Genomic DNA, 17819 nt, shown 5'->3' with positions numbered 1-17819 from the left:
AAACATTGTCAAACTATAACCTCTGCTATTTTTTTCTCTTTTTCTGTTAATTTTCTCTTTCCCACGGCAGCTGTTGATTTGCCATCTCTATTTACACCCTATCTATACTCATCTTTTGTTTCTTAACTTGTCCCATTACCATCTCCTATTGCCTTGCACCATCATCCCTTTTGTCTCTTAATCTGTTTTTATTTCAGATTCCAGTATCCGCAGTTTTTTGCTTTTGTGAAATGTTGCTTTATATTTCATTGACCTGTGATAAGTTTCAGAAATTCAGGATTTGAAGCTTCATTTAGTAGATCAACTGATTGCAGCACTTTTAGCGGGGCTACATTATTGGTAAGAAATAAAAACAGAAAATGCTGGAAATACACAGCAGATCAGGCAGGCTCTGGAGAGAAACAGAATTAACATTTCAAGTCAATTACTGTTTGTCAGAACAGTTGTTGGGTAAAGAGTTTGGAGTTCAACTTGTCTGAGCACCGAGATGAAGATTCACAATTATCAGAAAATTTGTAGCGTCTTTTACGTCAAACAATATTATGAAAAGTATGCAGAGGATCACAGTCAGGGCTATTCCAGTGTAAGTATTCCTTGGAAAACTCCGATCTGAAGAGTAACCATGTATAAGAAGTATACCATGTATTTTAATCTTTTTTTTAAGAAACTGTACTTTCTTACCTAGCATAAGTAGTTGTCTTCAGGAGAGAAAGGGTGATACTTTGCAGTTTTAGTTGTAACCTTTGTTCACTGGTTTACCGATATAATGCATGCTTGACCGTACCTATTCCAATTAGATTGGTGCTTCAGAAGCAGATATAACAGGAACGGGATTTTTTTTCGAGTACAAAAGCAAAATACCGTGGATGTTGGAAATCTGAAATAAAACCAGAAAATGCTGTCATCGACCTGAAACGTTTATTCTTGTTTCTCTCTCCACATATGCTACTTGACCTGCTGAGTATTTCCAGCACTTCTTTTTCTTTTGTTTCTAGAGTTTGGTTTGATTCCAAGCATGTGGAAAATCAACTTTAAACTTCTCACAATGTAATGCAAGTGATCACATGAGATTACTCTGCAGACATCATTCGGTAACAATCGAAGTGTTCTCCGTTTTGAAAACTTTAAAACCTTGTGTCAAACTATAGCAACAAATTTGATTCAGCCTGAGATTTCTCCTAGTCGCATTTGTGATTCTTACAGATTGTACTTGTGCAGATTGTATTTTAAAATACGCTAGCTGTCTAGTTATGATGTTGCACGTACAAAAATTTGGAGCCAATCAAGCTGAAATTAGCATGAAATTGGGCATGAAAAATTCAATTTAAGGATAATGGTTTATGATTTAATTAAAATTAAGTTATAATTAAAATTTCCTGTGATGTATTTTGGTGTTTTATTACATTAAAGGCACTATATAAATATAAGTTGTTGAAGAAAAAGGGTTTTAATAATGTACAACTAAATTTAACCCTAAAATTTAATGGTTGCGAATATCTTTTTTTTAATTTCCCCACCACATTTCTCTTGGTCCTTCTCCTCTTAGTGACTTTTAAGACCCCAAGTGACCATTGTTTATGTGCAAACCTTAACACTAGGTCTTGGATTTTTGACTGCCAGGGGTGGGGTGGTCTCTTATCCAAATCCTCTTCTGTTCTCACCCAGCATGCACACTTCTAGCAGAAGTCATTTGATGACAATTAGCAGTGGGAACTTTGATTGATTTTGCTCTAATGCATGGCAGCTGAGGCTAATTGTAGTATCTTATTCTTGCCTTGGCTGAAAAAGCTCACTCAGCACAACATGGGAACTTTCTGGTCTTTATTGCTCAACTACTCGCTGAATAAACATGCTGTGAACTTTTAAGTCAGTGAATGCTAAGTTTTCTTTTTTCTTTTCTTGCAGCAACACCTAGAAACTGTCCAAGTTCACATACAAACAGTCCAGTCGCAGGAGGAAAAAGATAGGCCAATGCCACCTCTAGCAGTAGTGCAGCCCAAAACAGCAGCATCTGGTCAGCTGGCTAACCAAAGAACCACTGTTTCAGGGGCAGTTAATATTTCTGGACCCCAAATCATTAGAATCCAGCCTCTTTCAACATCTGGACCACAACAATATATTTTGCACAGCTCTTCTGAACCCCCAATTCAGCTACTTGTTCAGCGCCAGCCTCCGCCACTTGCACCCGTAAACTCCATTCGTGTGATTCCTGGAGTGAGTATCAGTGGACAATCTGCCATTTTCACTAATACTGTAACTTCCAGTATATCTGCCACTACAACAGCTGTAGCAAATTCAGTTTCCTCCAGCAATGCCAAGAAGCACGAAGCTAGTGATAAATCAAAGGAGAAAAAACCTGTGAAGATCAAAACTCGATCTGGCCGAATATCACGACCTCCAAAATACAAAGTTAAAGACTACAAGTTTATAAAAACTGAAGATTTGGCAGAGGGACATCAGTCAGATTCCGATGACTATTCCGAATACAGTTTTGAAGAAGAAGATGTAAAAACAAAAATGGATGATTCCAGCCTTTCTATGCCTTGCTCGTTCAAACCCAAAAAGTTTAAATGTGACACTTGTGAAAAGTCCTATATTGGAAGGGGAGGATTAGCCCGGCATTATAGACTCAACCCATCTCATGGACAGCTGGCTTCTGTCTCTGAGGAACAGAGAACCTCTGTGAACAAATCCAATGGCAATGTGATTGTTGGGGACAGTGGAGGAGGTGGTGATAGAAATGGCAAAGTAGCTCCTGGACTGGTGATATCATCTATAAATACTGACACTACATCCATAACGGCGGGGAGCACAGCCCCATCTTCCCAAGACTTACAACAGGTGTGTAATGAAATACTGCATTCAGATTTTCTTTTCTCTCTTCTGAAGGTGATGACATGCTGGAGTATGGTTCCAGGGGTACTGGCAGTTCTCTGGATATCTTGCTCGAATGGCCATTCTTTTATGTATGAGGGAGGGGCATCACAGCAAATTCTCTCTGCCTTGTTCACCCCCACCCATCCCTTTACCCCTCTCCTCGCCACTAGATCCACATACTTTGCTAACCAGTGAACTTTGTTGAAATCGGTGGAAGGCAGTGTGACTTTTCAAATATTTTTGTCCATCCGTACTCTGGCACTGAGGCCAATGTAATATCCCTATCGCTACTCAGGCTGACTCAGCACAGACTAGTGATCTAACTTGGGACCTTCCTGGTCTATCTGGCCAAGTACTGTACCATACCATGCAATTCATTGATTGAGATATTGAGAGTAAGCATGATTATTAATTTTCAAAATTGTATATTGTCACTGACTAGGCAGTAAAATACAACATGGAAGGTACATATTAAGAATAACGGTTCAATGATTCAGTCAAATCATAAATGTGAAAAACTGTTTACTGATGTCAATTTTTTTTCTCTCAATTCAGTTTGTCATTTACTACTCCAATCTGTTCAGTGCCTTTCTAAGTTCTGGTGGTCTTGGATATTCTGTGTAGCGTATTGATTTTTGAGTGAATATTGTTTCAAAGCAGTGTCATTTTTTGTGGTTCTAGATGTTTGCACACTATTTCAACTTTATTCTTGTGGCTTAAGGCCTCATTTTAACTCATCCAGATGTTGCTGCTTTGTAATACTGCTATACACTTGTGGCAAATGCAGTAAACCTCATAGCAATCATTTTAAGCAGCTGCACTGGAGGGCGACAGGGATAATGTAACCTCCACGAAATGCTGACATTAATTCTATAAAATGACATTGAAAAAGAATGCTCTAAAGGTTTAAATTATCACAAGTGTTCAGGTGCAGGTGTTGCATCTCCTGCGCTTGCATGGAAAGGGGGGTGGGTGTTGGGGATGATCGAGGAATGGACCAGGGTGCTGCAGAGGGGAGGGGAAGATGTGTTTGATGGCGGGATCACGCTGGAGGTGGTGGAAATGATGGAAGGTGGTCAGTTGAATGTGGAGGCTGGTGGGGTGGAAGGCGGAACTTTATTGTGGTTCTGGGAGGAAGGGGTGAGAGCAGAAGTGTGGGAAATGGAACGGACATGGTCGAGGGCCCTGTCAACCACAGTGGAGGGGAATCCTCAGTTGAGGAAAAAGGAAGGCATATATTGGAAGCATTGGTATGGAAGGTGGCATTGTCGGAACAGATGAGAAGGAGAAACTGGGAGAATGGAATTGAGTCCTTGCACGAAGTGGGCGGGAAGAAGTGTAGCTGTGGGAGTCTGTGGGCTTGTAGTGGATATTGGTCGATAGCCTATCCCCAGAAATTGAGAGAGAAGTCAAGGAAGGGAAGAGTCTGAGATGGATCATGTGAGGGAAGAGTGGGAATTGGAAGCAAAGTTGATGAGAGTTTCCAGTTCGGGGCGAGAGCAGACAACAAAACCGGAATTTTATTTCTGGTTCTGTAAGTGGTTTCAAATATTAGAGCTAAGTTATGGAATTCCTTATAGATGTGACGTAAAAGGGACAGATTTCTATCAATCGTCACTATTCAGCACCCTGCCAGCTGACCAGAGGCAATGGAAGTATCTGTAGTTGATTGTTATCTCAGCCAGGTGGGTGGTCTGGAAAGATATAAAGGGGAGAAAAGAAAACCAATCTCAATTTGCACTTACTAAAGATTAGGATTTAAAAAAAAAAATCTTTGGAACGTTTAGTACTTGGTTTTTAAGTTAACAAAAACAGCCTTTGTTAGAAGCAGTTGCACTTTTAAACCTATCTCCAAATTTGGAGAATATGCAAGATGGAAAAGTATATTGAGTGACAGCAGACTTTATAACCTACCAGCCTTGGGAGCAAATAAATCTTGTGCTCCAGTGTCATTCAATTTTATTTTCCACCAATACCAAGAAGTTTGATTTGTACTGTCATGCTTATTGGGCCAAAATTTTAAATATTCCTACATTATTCTGAAATTGGATATTGCAGAAGCAGGTGTTTGCAGGCTCGTAGCAGAGAGAAAGAAATAATTACTTCTCCGATTGCATGTAGTAACATTTTAAATCTGACCGTAACAGCAGTCTGTTAGGTTTCCAATTGCAAAAGTGAATTTGTCAGTACAGGTATACGCAGCCCAGCTGCTGAGAATGACATGATTAGCACGTGAAATATCAACCTTTCTCTCTAGTGGATACATTGGTTGTAATCTACCAAAATTCCCTGGATTCTGGGGCGGTCCCAACGGATTGGAAAACCGCAAATGTAACTCTCCTATTTAAAAAAGGAGGCAGACAAAAAGCAGGAAACTATAGACCAGTTAACCTAACATCTGACATTGGGAAAATGCTGGAGTCCATTATTAAGGAAGCAGTAGCTTCAATCAATCAGAGTCAGCATGGCTTTATGAAAGGGAAATCATGTTTGACAAATTTGCTGGAGTTTTTTGATGTAACGAGCAGGGTGGATAAGGGGGAACCAGTGGATGTGGTGTATTTGGATTTCTAGAAGGCATTCGTTAAGGTGCCACATAAGAGGTTACTGCACAAGATAAAAGCTCACTGGGTTGGGGGTAATATATTAGCAAGGATTGAGGATTGGCTAACTAACAGAAAACAGAGAGTTGGGACAAATGAGTAATTTTCCGGTTGGCAATCAGTGACTAGTGGGGTGTCATTGGTGCTGGGTCAGAGGCGGGAGTTCGTGGCGTTGGTGAGGCCAACGAAAGGCATGCTGGTGCAGCTCCAGCCGGGAGAAAAAGCAAGAAAGAAGTAGAAAGAAATCAAAAGGTGACGTCACAGGGGTAAGTGATTGGTGAGCAGCTTTTCTTTTTCTTTTTTTATATCAGTAAGTAACCTGTTAACATTGTTTTCGCCAAATTAAGTGCTTCTAAGGGTTAAGTCATGGCAGGAGAGCTCGGACACGTGATATGCTCCTCCTGTACCATGTGGGAACTCAGGAACACTTCCGGTGTCCCTGACGACTACGTGTGCGGGAAGTGTATCTGCCTCCAGTTCCTGACGGACCGCGTTGCGGAATTGAAGTTGAGGGTGGATTCACTCTGGAGCATCCACGATGCTGCGAATGACATGATTAGCACGTGTAGCGAGTTGGTCTTACCGCAGTTAAAGGGTCCACAGCCAGATAGGGAATGGAAGTCCAAAGGAAGAGCAGTGCAAGGAAGGGTAGTGCAGGGGTCCCCTGCGGTAATCCCCCTGCAAAACAGATACACCGCTTTGAGTACTGTTGGGGGGGATGACTCATCAGGGGAGGGCAGCAGCAGCCAAGTTCATGGCACCGTGGCTGGCTCTGCTGCACAGGAGGGCAGGAAAAAGAGTGAGATAGTGATAGGGGATTCAATTGTAAGGGGAATAGATAGGCATTTCTGCGGCCGCAACTGAGACTCCAGGATGGTATTTTGCCTCCCTGGTGCAAGGGTCAAGGATGTCTCGGAGCGGGTGCAGGACATTCTGAAAAGGGAGGGTGAACAACCAGTTGTCGTGGTGCACATTGGTGCCAACGATATAGGTAAAAAACGGGATGAGGTCCTAAGAGACGAATTTAAGGAGCTAGGAGCTAAATTTAAAAAGTAGGACCTCAAAAGTAGTAATCTCGGGATTGCTACCAATGCCACGTGCTAGTCAGAGTAGGAATCGCAGGATAGCTCAGATGAATACGTGGCTTGAGCAATGGTGCAGAAGAGAGGGATTCAAATTCCTAGGTGAGGTGGGACCAGTACAAACCGGATGGTCTGCCCCTAGGCAGGACCGGAACCAATGTCCTCGGGGGAGTGCTTGCTAATGCTGTTGGGGAGGAGTTAAACTAATACGGCAGGGGGATGAGAACCAATGCAGAGAGACAGAGGGAAGCAAAATGGAGACAGAAGCAAAAGACAGAAAGGAGATGAGTAAAAGGGGAGGGCAGAGAAACCCAAGGCAAAAAACAAAAAGGGCCACTTTACGGCAAAATTCTAAAGGTCAAAGTGTATTAAAAAGGCAAGCCTGAAGTCTCTGTGCCTCAATGCGAGGAGTATTCGGAATAAGGTGGACGAATTAACTGTGCAGATAGCAGTTAACGGATATGATGTGGTTGGCATCACGGAGACATGGCTTCAGGGTGACCATGGCTGGGAACTCAACATCCAAGGGTATTCAACATTTAGGAAAGATAGACAGAAAGGAAAAGGAGGCGGGGTGGCATTGCTGGTTAAAGAGGAAATTAATGCAATTGTAAGGAAAGACATTAGCTTGGATGATGTGGAATCGGTATGGGTGGAGCTACGGAATACCAAAGGGCAGAAAACGCTAGTGGGAGTTGTGTACAGACCTCCAAACAGTAGTACTGATGTTGGGGAGGGCATCAAACAGGAAATTAGGGGTGCATGCAATAAAGGTGCAGCAGTTATCATGGGTGACTTTAATATGCATATAGATTAGGCTAACCAAACTGGAAACAATACGGTGGAGGAGGATTTCCTGGAGTGCATAGGGGATGGTTTTCTAGACCAATATGTCGAGGAACCAACTAGGGGGGAGGCCATCTTAGACTGGGTGTTGTGTAATGAGAGAGGATTAATTAGCAATCTTGTTGTCCGAGACTCCTTGGGGAAGAGTGACCATAATATGGTGGAATTCTACATTAGGATGGAGAATGAAACAGTTAATTCAGAGACCATGGTCCAGAACTTAAAGAAGAGTAACTTTGAAGGTATGAGGTGTGAATTGGCTAGGATAGATTGGCGAATGATACTTAAGGGGTTGACTGTGGATGGGCAATGGCAGACATTTAGACCGCATGGATGAACTACAACAGTTGTACACCCCTGTCTGGCCTAAAAATAAAAAAGGGAAGGTGGCTCAACCGTGGCTATCAAGGGAAATCAGGGATAGTATTAAAGCCAAGAAAGTGGCATACAAATTGGCCAGAAATAGCAGCGAACCTGGGGACTGGGAGAAATTTAGAACCCAGCAGAGAAGGACAAAGGGTTTGATTAGGTCAGGGAAAATAGAGTACGAGAGGAAGCTTGCAGGGAACATTAAAATGGACTGCAAAAGCTTCTATAGATATGTAAAGAGAAAAAAGTTAGTAAAGACAAACGTAGGTCCCCAGCAGTCAGAATTAGGGGAAGTCATAACTGGGAACAAAGAAATGGCAGACCAATTGAACAAGTACTTTGGTTCGGTATTCACTGAGGAGGACACAATCAACTTTCTGGATATAAAAGGGGTCAGAGGGTCTAGTAAGTAGGAGGAACTGAGGGAAGTCCTTATTAGTCGGGAAATTGTGTTGGGGAAATTGATGGTATTGAAGGCCGATAAATCCCCAGGGCCTGATGGTCTGCATCCCAGAGTACTTAAGGAGGTGGCCTTGGAAATAGCGGATGCATTGACAGTCATTTTCCAACATTCCATAGACTTTGGATCAGTTCCTTTGGAGTGGAGGGTAGCCAATGTAACCGCACTTTTTAAAAAAAAAAGGAGGGAGAGAGAAAACAGGGAACTATAGACCGGTCAGCCTGACATCGGTAGTGGGTAAAATGATGGAATCAATTATTAAGGATGTCATAGCAACGCATTTGGAAAGAGATGACGTGATAGGTCCAAGTCAGCATGGATTTGTGAAAGGGAAATCATGCTTGACAAATCTTCTGGAATTTTTTGAGGATGTTTCCAGTAGAGTGGACAAGGGAGAACCAGTTGATGTGGTGTATTTGGACTTTCAGAAGGCTTTCGACAAGGTCCCACACAAGAGATTAATGTGCAAAGTTAAAGCACATGGGATTGGGGGTAGTTTGCTGACGTGGATTGAGAATTGGTTGTCAGACAGGAAGCAAAGAGTAGGAGTAAATGGGTACTTTTCAGAATGGCAGGCAGTGACTAGTGGGGTAACGCAAGGTTCTGTGCTGGTGCCCCAGCTGTTTACATTGTACATTAATGATTTAGACGAGGGGATTAAATGTAGTCTCCAAATTTGCGGATGAGTTGGGTGGCAGTGTGAGCTGCGAGGAGGATGCTATGAGGCTGCAGAGTGACTTGGATAGGTTAGGTGAGTGGGCAAATGCATGGCAGATGAAGTATAATGTGGATAAATGTGAGGTTATCCACTTTGGTTGTAAAAACAGAGAGACAGACTATTATCTGAATGAAGACAGATTAGGAAAAGGGGAGGTGCAACGAGACCTGGGTGTCATGGTACATCAGTCATTGAAGGTTGGCATGCAGGTACAGCAGGCGGTTAAGAAGGCAAATGGCATGTTGTCCTTCATAGCGAGGGGATTTGAGTACAGGGGCAGGGATGTGTTACTACAGTTGTACAGGGCCTTGGTGAGGCCACACCTGGAGTATTGTGTACAGTTTTGGTCTCCTAATTTGAGGAAGGACACTCTTGCTATTGAGGGAGTGCAGCGAAAGTTCACCAGACTGATTCCCGGGATGGCGGGACTGACCTATCAAGAAAGACTGGATCAACTGGGCTTGTATTCACTGGAGTTCAGAAGAATGAGGGGATCTCATAGAAACGTTTAAAATTCTGACAGGTTTAGACAGGTTAGATGCAGGAAGAATGTTCCCAATGTTGGGGAAGTCCAGAACAAGGGGTCACAGTCTAAGGATAAGGGGTAAGCCATTTAAGACTGAGATGAGGAGAAACTTCTTCACCCAGGGATTGGTGAACCTGTGGAATTCTCTACCACAGAAAATTGTCGAGGCCAATTCACTAAATATATTCGAAAAGGAGTTAGATGTAGTCCTTACTACTAGGGCGATCAAGGGGTATGGCGTGAAAGCAGGAATGGGGTACTGAAGTTGCATGTTCAACCATGAACTCATTGAATGGCGGTGCAGGCTCGAAGGGCTGAATGGCCTAATCCTGCATCTATTTTCTATGTTTCTCTGTCAATTATTTACAATCTATATTAATGACTTGAATGAAGGGACTGAATGTAATGTAGCCAAGCTTGCTGATGATACAAAGACGGGTGGGAAAGCAAATTGTGAGGAGGACACACAATCTGCAAAGGGATATCGACAGGCTAAGTGAGTGGGCAAAAATTTGGCAGATGGTGTATAATGTGGGAAAATGTAAGGTTATCCACTTTGGCAGAAATAATAGAAAAGCAAATTGTAATTTTAAATGGAGAAGAATTGCCAAGTGCTGCAGTACAGAGGGACCTGGGAGTCCTTGCGCATGAAACACAAAAAGTTAGTCTGCAGGTACAGCAAGTAATCAGGAAGACAAATGGAATGTTGGTCTTTATTGCAAGGGGGATAGAGTATAAAAGCAGAGAAGTCCTGCTGTAACAGTACAGGATATTGGTGAGGCCACACCTCGAGTACTATGTACAGTTTTGGTCTCCGTATTTAAGGATGGATATTCTTGCATTGGAGGCTGTTAGAAGTTCATTCGGTTGATTCTGGAGATGAGGGGGTTGACTTATGAGGATAGGTTGGGTCTATACACATTGGAGTTCAGAAGAATGAGGTGATCTTATTGGAACTTAATAAGATAATGAAGGGGCTCGAAAAGGTGGATGCAGAGAGGTTATTTCCACTCACGTGAAACTAAAACTAGCAGACATCGAATGAGATGCTGCCCATTTAAAACTGAGATGAGAAATTTCTTCTCTCGGAGGGTTGTAAATCTATGAAATTCTCTGCCCCAGAGAGCTGTGGAGGCTGGGTCATTGAATATATTTAAGGTGGAGGTAGACAGATTTTTGAGTGATAAGGGTTTTGGGGAGCGGGCAGGGAAGTGGAGCCGAGTCCATGATCAGATCAGCCATGATCTTATTGAATGGCAGAGCAAGCTAGAGGGGCCAAATGGCCTACTCCTGCTCCTATTATGTACTAAAACTCTCGTCCTTGTTTTTAAATCCCTTAATAGGCTTGGCTCGCTAAACTATGTTCCTTTGACTCTGGCTTCTTCTCCATTCCCCTGCCACCTTCACCTCTTTTCTGCCCCCCCTTCTCCCCCCCCCCCCCCCAAAGCTTTCACTACCACTGGTACCCATGCTTTTAGCCACCTCGGCCCTATTCTCTGTAATTCCCTCCCTTCTCCTTTAAAACCCTCCTTTAAAATCCACCTCTCCCTCATTTTTCTCCTTGCGACATTTTTTTCTGCATTAAAGGTGCTACATAAATATAAGTTGTTGGATGACGCAACAAAAGACTAATTTATATAACATCTTTCATGACCACCAGATGTCCCAAAGTGCTTTACAGCCGATGAATACCTTTTGAAGTGTAGGCCCTGTTATAATGTAGGAAATGCAGCAGCACAGCAAGCTCCCACAAACAGCAGTGTGATGATGACCAGCTAATCTGTTTGTGATGTTGATTGAGGGCTAAATATTGGCCAGGACACCGGGGATAATTCCCCTGCTCTTCGAAATAGTGCCATAAGATCTTTTGCATCTGCCTTGATTTAACGTCTCCTCTGAAATGCGGCACCTCTGACCATGCAGCACTCGGCATTGCACTGGCGTGTCAACCGAGATGTCTGTGCTGCATTCCCTGGACGAAGCTTGACCACCTGATTCAGAGGTGAGGGTGCTACCAACTGAGCTACAGCTGACCTCTATTTATTGATATAAAAACCTGACTAAGTAGTTTTCAATGCAAAACAAAACTGACATTGTGATTGGTTTACAAATAATCAACATTTAATCTCTCCTTTTACCTGGGTTTACACTACTTGTTATTAACTTGCTTTTCTTTGTCAATTCAAAAGTTATTTTCTTTAAAAAGGAAGCGCGAAAGAAAAGTTATACTCGTGCATGTATATTAAGTTGCTACTGTTACGAGGCCGAAATACATTGTCAACTTTTGTTGTATTTTCCAGTATGATTTATTGTGATTTGGCTATAATGTTCTTCATTGCCCCCCAATATTTTTGAGTTTAATTTACTGTTAGATTTAATTCAAAGATTGCTTGATGAGTTGTTGAATATGGAATTCCACTGTTTTGTGAGAAGGATTGAATGTCGTGCAAATCTCATGGGTATGTGTTGCGTAGGTTAATCCAATGTAGAATATATTCTGTATTTGGCACTCTTGGAGGAGGAGTGTTCTGCATCCTGCATTGATTTACATGTATTTTGCTTTTATCTTTGGACTGATTGACTTTTATAAATATATTCAATTTTTTTATTTACTGACCCAATTATAACAAGGTGGGGGTTGATGGAAGGTTGAGGGGATTTGAGGGGGGGGGGGGTGGTGTTTCTTTACACAGAGGGTTGTGGGGATCTGGAACTCGCTGCCTGGAAGAGTGGTGGATGCAGAAACCCTCACCACTTTTAAGAGATGGTTGGCTGGGCACTTAAAGTGCTGTAACCTGCAGGGTTACGGACCTAGAGCAGGTAATTGGGATTAGACTAGATAACCTTTTGTTGGCCGGCGCAGATATGATAAGTACTGCAGGGAATCGGACACAGCCAGGTTGATCTCCTGGATTAGTTTTGATCGTCTAGATGGGCTGGAGAGTAATTTTCCCAGATTTTTTTTCTTCCTGAATTGGCCTGGGTTTTTCAGGTTTTTGCCTCTCCCATGAGATCACATGGCTCCGGTTGAGGTGGAGTGTAGAAGGTTTCAGTATAAGGGGTGTCACAGTTGTGTGAGGCAGACTGGTTGGGCCAGATGCTTTTTGCCCTCCTGCCATTGTTCATTGTTCGTAGGTTTATATGTAGCCTTCAGTTGCTGACCAAGGGCTGTGCGGCTCTTTGTCGGCTAGCGTGGACATGATGGACCGAAATGGCCTCCTTCTGCGCTGTAAATTTCTATGTTTCTATTTATTGGCAAACCATTTCATTCTCTATGCTTTATCTCTTTGCCTTTTGTACCCTAAAGCAATGCTATACTTTATTTAGTATTGTGTGTTAGCCATGCCTATATTGGAAATCACTTGATTTTAGGTAAATAGATGTTAAACATGCAAGTTTTATTTTTCTTATAGACTGAAAAAGTTACGTTAGCACGACATTTCCATGGACGCCGGCGAACTGTACGGCGCGGGCGCCCTCCGAAACACCACAATAATACTTATCATCAAGACCAAGTCATGAAGAGGAAAGCAAGACTAAAAGAGGTATAAGGTTTTGGCAAATGTAGCTTGGTTAAATTTAGATACTGATTTTAAATCTAGATTGGACCTAAAATTTACTTAACCCATCTTTTCAAAATATTCTAAGTATTTCATGAGTCTTCAATATGATGCATAGCTTTTCTTAAAATGCTATCTGTCCCTTTTTTATTATAGAATCCCCTACAACTACCACATTATGCTTCCTCTCCTCCTCCCCCTTAGGACAGCCTCCTGCTCCAAAATGCTATGATCCGCATTCTGGCTGTCCTTCTTTATCCTTATCCTCAGCAGATACATTGTATCTGTTGAATAGAATCAGTTTGGATACTCGTTCCCTTTCTTACCGGGATTCCTTTTACTCTGCACACTATCGGTCACACCAACTCCGTTCTCAACCTGCACCTCTCTACTAGGTGTGACCCAAGTTTGGAGCGAACAGTCCAGATACTCTTGCCCTCCCTTATGTGTCAGTGTTTCCAACTCGCATTCCAGCTCAATGGCTCTGTGCAGGAGTGATTCGAGATGGAGACATTTACTGCAGACATGTTCGCTCGGGAGTTTAATTGTTCACAAACACCCACATACTGCAATCCAGACACATAACCTACCCTGCCATATCTTAGTTAAAATCTTTATTCAGTGATTTATTTCTAGTTATATTAATTAGTTTATGTAGTTTTGTTTTCAGTTTAATAAAGTATGTTTATAGTTTCCTGTTCCTAGTTTAAACCACTGTCCTAGCTAACACAAAAAAAATCAATTACCTACCTGCTGTCCTGTGACATCACCTTGTTTTTTTGTTTTTTTAATTCGCTGGAGATACTCCTCCACTGCCTCACATTCCACTAGCTTATTTCTTGTCGCCACCGCAGCTGGAGGGAGGAATGTGGAGGAGGGGAATGAGAAGGGTGGAAAGGATAAGAGGAGGGGAGGGAAGAAGGAGGAAGAGAGGAGGGCAGATAGGTGTGAGCTGGGGGAGAGGAAGGGTGGTGATGTGGGGTGGTGGAATAGTGGAGAGAGCAATGGTGGTGGTGAGGCGGAAGAGAGGAGCCAAGGGAAGGTGGGGAAAGCCTGAGCAGGATTGGGGTGGGGTGGTCTGAGCTTGAACTTGACTGAGTGGTGGGGTAGGTGATGGGCTGCTTTGTGTCTCGGTAGATGAGGGAGTGGTCGAACAGAGAAGAAGAAAGGGATGGGGAGAGAAAAGATGAAGAGACAAGGAGTATACTTCAGCAGGAGTGGGGCATGCGAGTTTGAAATTTGCTTCAGCTGGCCAGGGGATGCAGCGTCCAATTCCTGTTTTGTCAGGCAGGATCATATGTGTGCATGAACTTTTTTTTGGGGGGGGGGGTTTGCCTACGATTTATGTCTCTGCCAAGGGGTGGTCAGAGTTCAATTCCTGCATTGGCATGGGGTTTTATTTATGCCTGAGTTGGGAGGGAGAAAGGGACATGGCAGCCGCTGATATTAGTCACATGGGGAGGTGATTGAGGATCTATCGGTTGCTAATTTTAGGCTCTTGAGAGAATGGGGACATATTTATTGTCGAATTTACTTTTAGTGGGCGTACCCTGCTGACCAATGGGGGAACGGAGTCATGGGAGACATCAGTTTTAATTTTGGTGTGGGGTGCTGGTGATTGGTTTGCAGCACTTCCTATTTCAGCGGGCATGAAAGCTTCAATAACAATAGAACCAGCTTGCATTTATATAGCATCTTTAACATAGTAAAATGATGCAAGGTGCTTCACAGGAATGTTGTCAAACAACATTTGACACCGAGTCACATGAGAGATTTGGACAGACGAAATAGGTTTTACGGAGCATCTTAAAGCAGGAGAGAGGTTGAACGGTTTAGGGAAGGCGTTCCAGAGCTTAGGGCATAGCCACCTAAAAGCACAGCTGCCAATAGTGGAGCGATTAAAATTGGGGATGCACAAGAGGCCGGAATTGGAGGAGCACAGAGATCTGAGGGTAGTGGGGCTGGAAGAGCTTACAGAGATGGGGAGGGGCGAGGCCATGGTGGGATTTGAAAACCAGGAAGAGAATTTTTAAAAATGAGGCGTTGCAGGACTGGGAGCCAATATAGGTCAATGAGCACAGGGGTGGCGGGTGAATGGGATTTGGTGCGAATTAGGATATGGGCAGCAGAATTTTGGATGTGCTCAAATTTATGTAGGGTGGAAGATGGGAGGCTGGCTAGTAGAACATTGGAATATTCAAATCCAGAGGTAATAAAGGCATGGATGAGGGTTTTAGCAGCGAATGAGCTTCATTCCTCTTTGCCGATGGCCTACTCTGCTGCCCTGCTTTCTTTCATGTTCGATGATGTAGATTACAAGTCCATGAGCATTTGCTTTCACTCTTTTTTGTTAAATATAAGTTTGCCAGTGGATGATGTGGATATCCGAGAACTTTATATTCTTTGGGAAGTATTGCTTAGTTCCCTTGACAAGATACGGCAACACCATCAAATTCTTTTGAGGCCATTTTTAACCATGTGCTTCTTTCTTCTTGCTCCTATTATTGACTTTAACAATCTGTTTCAACCTTAAAATGTTAGTTTTTTTTTTACAATGTCCCTCAGTTTTTTAATGAATCTTTCCAATTTTTTTCTGGTTTGGTTGGGATTCCAATCCTTCCCTTGGGTGCCTGTCACATAATATTTACCATGCTACCTGTAGGTGTAATACTGTTGGAATGTTGAGACCACTCGCCATTTTTGCTATAATGTAAGGATTGTTGGGAGTTTCATCGACAAAGTGTGATAGTGTTACAGGACGTAATTGTGACATTTACTATGAGTATGTGCTAGATGCAAAATTTCTAATATTCATGATTGACAGATTATTTCTTAAGTTTTTCTCCCCTGACACCCGGAAATATTTCAACAGCTCATCTGGTTTTTAAACATAGAATAAAAGTAAGGCTGAAACCATTTTGACTTCGCGGGGGATTGAGAGCGTGGTGCGGCATGGCACATCAGTTTGTTACATATTGGTTACTGTAGGATGGTAATTGCCTTGATATATGAACTTGGGGCATTTAAATTTCAACTGTTGCCTTGGCCGACAAAAAATAAAATGGAGTCACTGACAGCTGGGGAAAGCTGTCAGTGGCACCAACCGGCAGTGGTGCTGCTCCTGTGGGTCAATTCCACACGGGGCAATTTCCCGTGGGAGTTGTAAGGCGGGAAAGGTGCGGTAACCCGTTCCTGCCACTTCCAGCCCGGGGGGCAATTTTGAACGGGCCGGCCCATCCATCTGACCCTAGTCGGTAAGGCCTCTCCGCTCCAGTCCCGCCTTTTAAGAGGTGGTAATGGAGCTTATAGAGGGGGGCAGTTTCGGCCCCTCTGCGTCTACTCTATCAATATATTTCATAATTTTAACAACCTGTATTAGAGAAAAGAGACCCAGCCTGTTCATCCTTTTCTGATGGGTCTACCCGCACAGTTCTGGTATCATCCTTGTAAATCTTTTTTGCGGTGCCTCAATGCCTCTATCCTTTTTTTATAATATTGCGAGCAGAACTGTACGCAGGACTCCCAAGTGTGGTTTAACCAAGGTTCGATACAGGTTTAGCATAACTTCTCCACTTGTCAATTCTATCCCTCTAGAAATAAACCCTTGGTTTGCTTTTTTATGGCCTTATTAACATTTATTGCTACTTTTAGTGATTAGTGTATTTGTACTCCCAGCTCCCTTTGCTCCTCTCCCATTTAAATTCTTATTTCCCAAGCAATGTTTGACCTCTATTTTAACACACTCTTATCTATGTTGAAATACATTTGCCAATTATATGCCCAGTTTATTAATGTCGTCTTGTCATTTGTTGCAGTCCGCCTCAGTATTGACTACACCCCACCTCCCCCGCCCATGTCCAATTTGATGTCATCTGTAAATTTAGAAAAAAAAAATTGATTCCAAGGTTTAGATCATTAATATAAATTGTGAACAACAGTGGTCCTTTTGGGACCCCACTTTTTACTTTCTGCCACTCTGAATAGCTACCCTTAACCCCTACACTCTGCTTTCTGTCTTGCAACCAGCTCGCTATCCATTCTGCTGCTTGTTCCCTGACTCCACATGCTCTCACCTTATTCAGTAGTCTATTATGTGGTACCATATCAAAGGTCTTTGGAAATCTAGCTTTATTACATCATCTGAATTACCCTTGTCTACTGTCTGTTACCTCTTCAAAGAATTCAATGAGGTTGGTCAAGCAAGACTTTCCCTTTTGAAATCCATGCTGACTACTCATTATTATATTTTTGGTTTCTAGATGTTTTTCTATTTTATTCTTTAGTAAGGATTCCATTATTTTTCCTACCACCGACATTCAGCTGACTGGTCTAGAATTCCCTGGACATGTTCTATTTTCCTTCTTAAATATAGGTAGAACATTGACTATCTGCACCTTTTTCTAACTAGTTACTAAATAGGTTTAATAGTGCCTCTGCTATCTCTTCCCTAGATTCTTTTAAAATGCGCGGACGCAATCCGTCCGGACCAGGGATTTTATCCTCTTTGCGCTTGATTAGTTTATTTAATATTTCTCCTTGTTTTATTTTAAATGCGGTTATATCATTTCTAATTTCATCTCCCGATGTCCTGTGCACCTGATCCATCTCTGGTAAATACTGAAGCCAAATAATTATTTAATATTTCTGCCATTTCGCTATTGCTGCCTGTGATTCTATCCTGTTCATCCCTTAGTGGCCCTATTTCCATCCCGACTTAACTTAACTTTTTTAAAAAATTTCTGTGCCTGTAGAATATTTTGCTATTTTATTTTATGTTC

At 42.5% G+C, this 17819-nt stretch overlaps 1 protein-coding gene across 1 annotated transcript in view; it reads left to right on the top strand.

The window, feature by feature from the left end:
* znf839 (zinc finger protein 839) overlaps positions 1 to 17819 on the top strand; it is a 37333-nt gene that overhangs the window by 4353 nt on the left and 15161 nt on the right. Inside the window, exons 2-3 of the mRNA XM_070879348.1 lie at positions 1906 to 2841; positions 12895 to 13026. Coding sequence (XP_070735449.1) covers positions 1906 to 2841; positions 12895 to 13026 — 1068 coding nt within the window. The remainder of the gene's footprint in view (positions 1 to 1905; positions 2842 to 12894; positions 13027 to 17819) is intronic.

This window comes from Pristiophorus japonicus, chromosome 4, assembly GCF_044704955.1.
Source record: "Pristiophorus japonicus isolate sPriJap1 chromosome 4, sPriJap1.hap1, whole genome shotgun sequence".
NCBI classification, from domain to species: domain Eukaryota; kingdom Metazoa; phylum Chordata; class Chondrichthyes; family Pristiophoridae; genus Pristiophorus; species Pristiophorus japonicus.
Note: the sequence above shows the minus strand (reverse complement) of the source record. Positions and strands in the feature narration are given on the sequence as shown.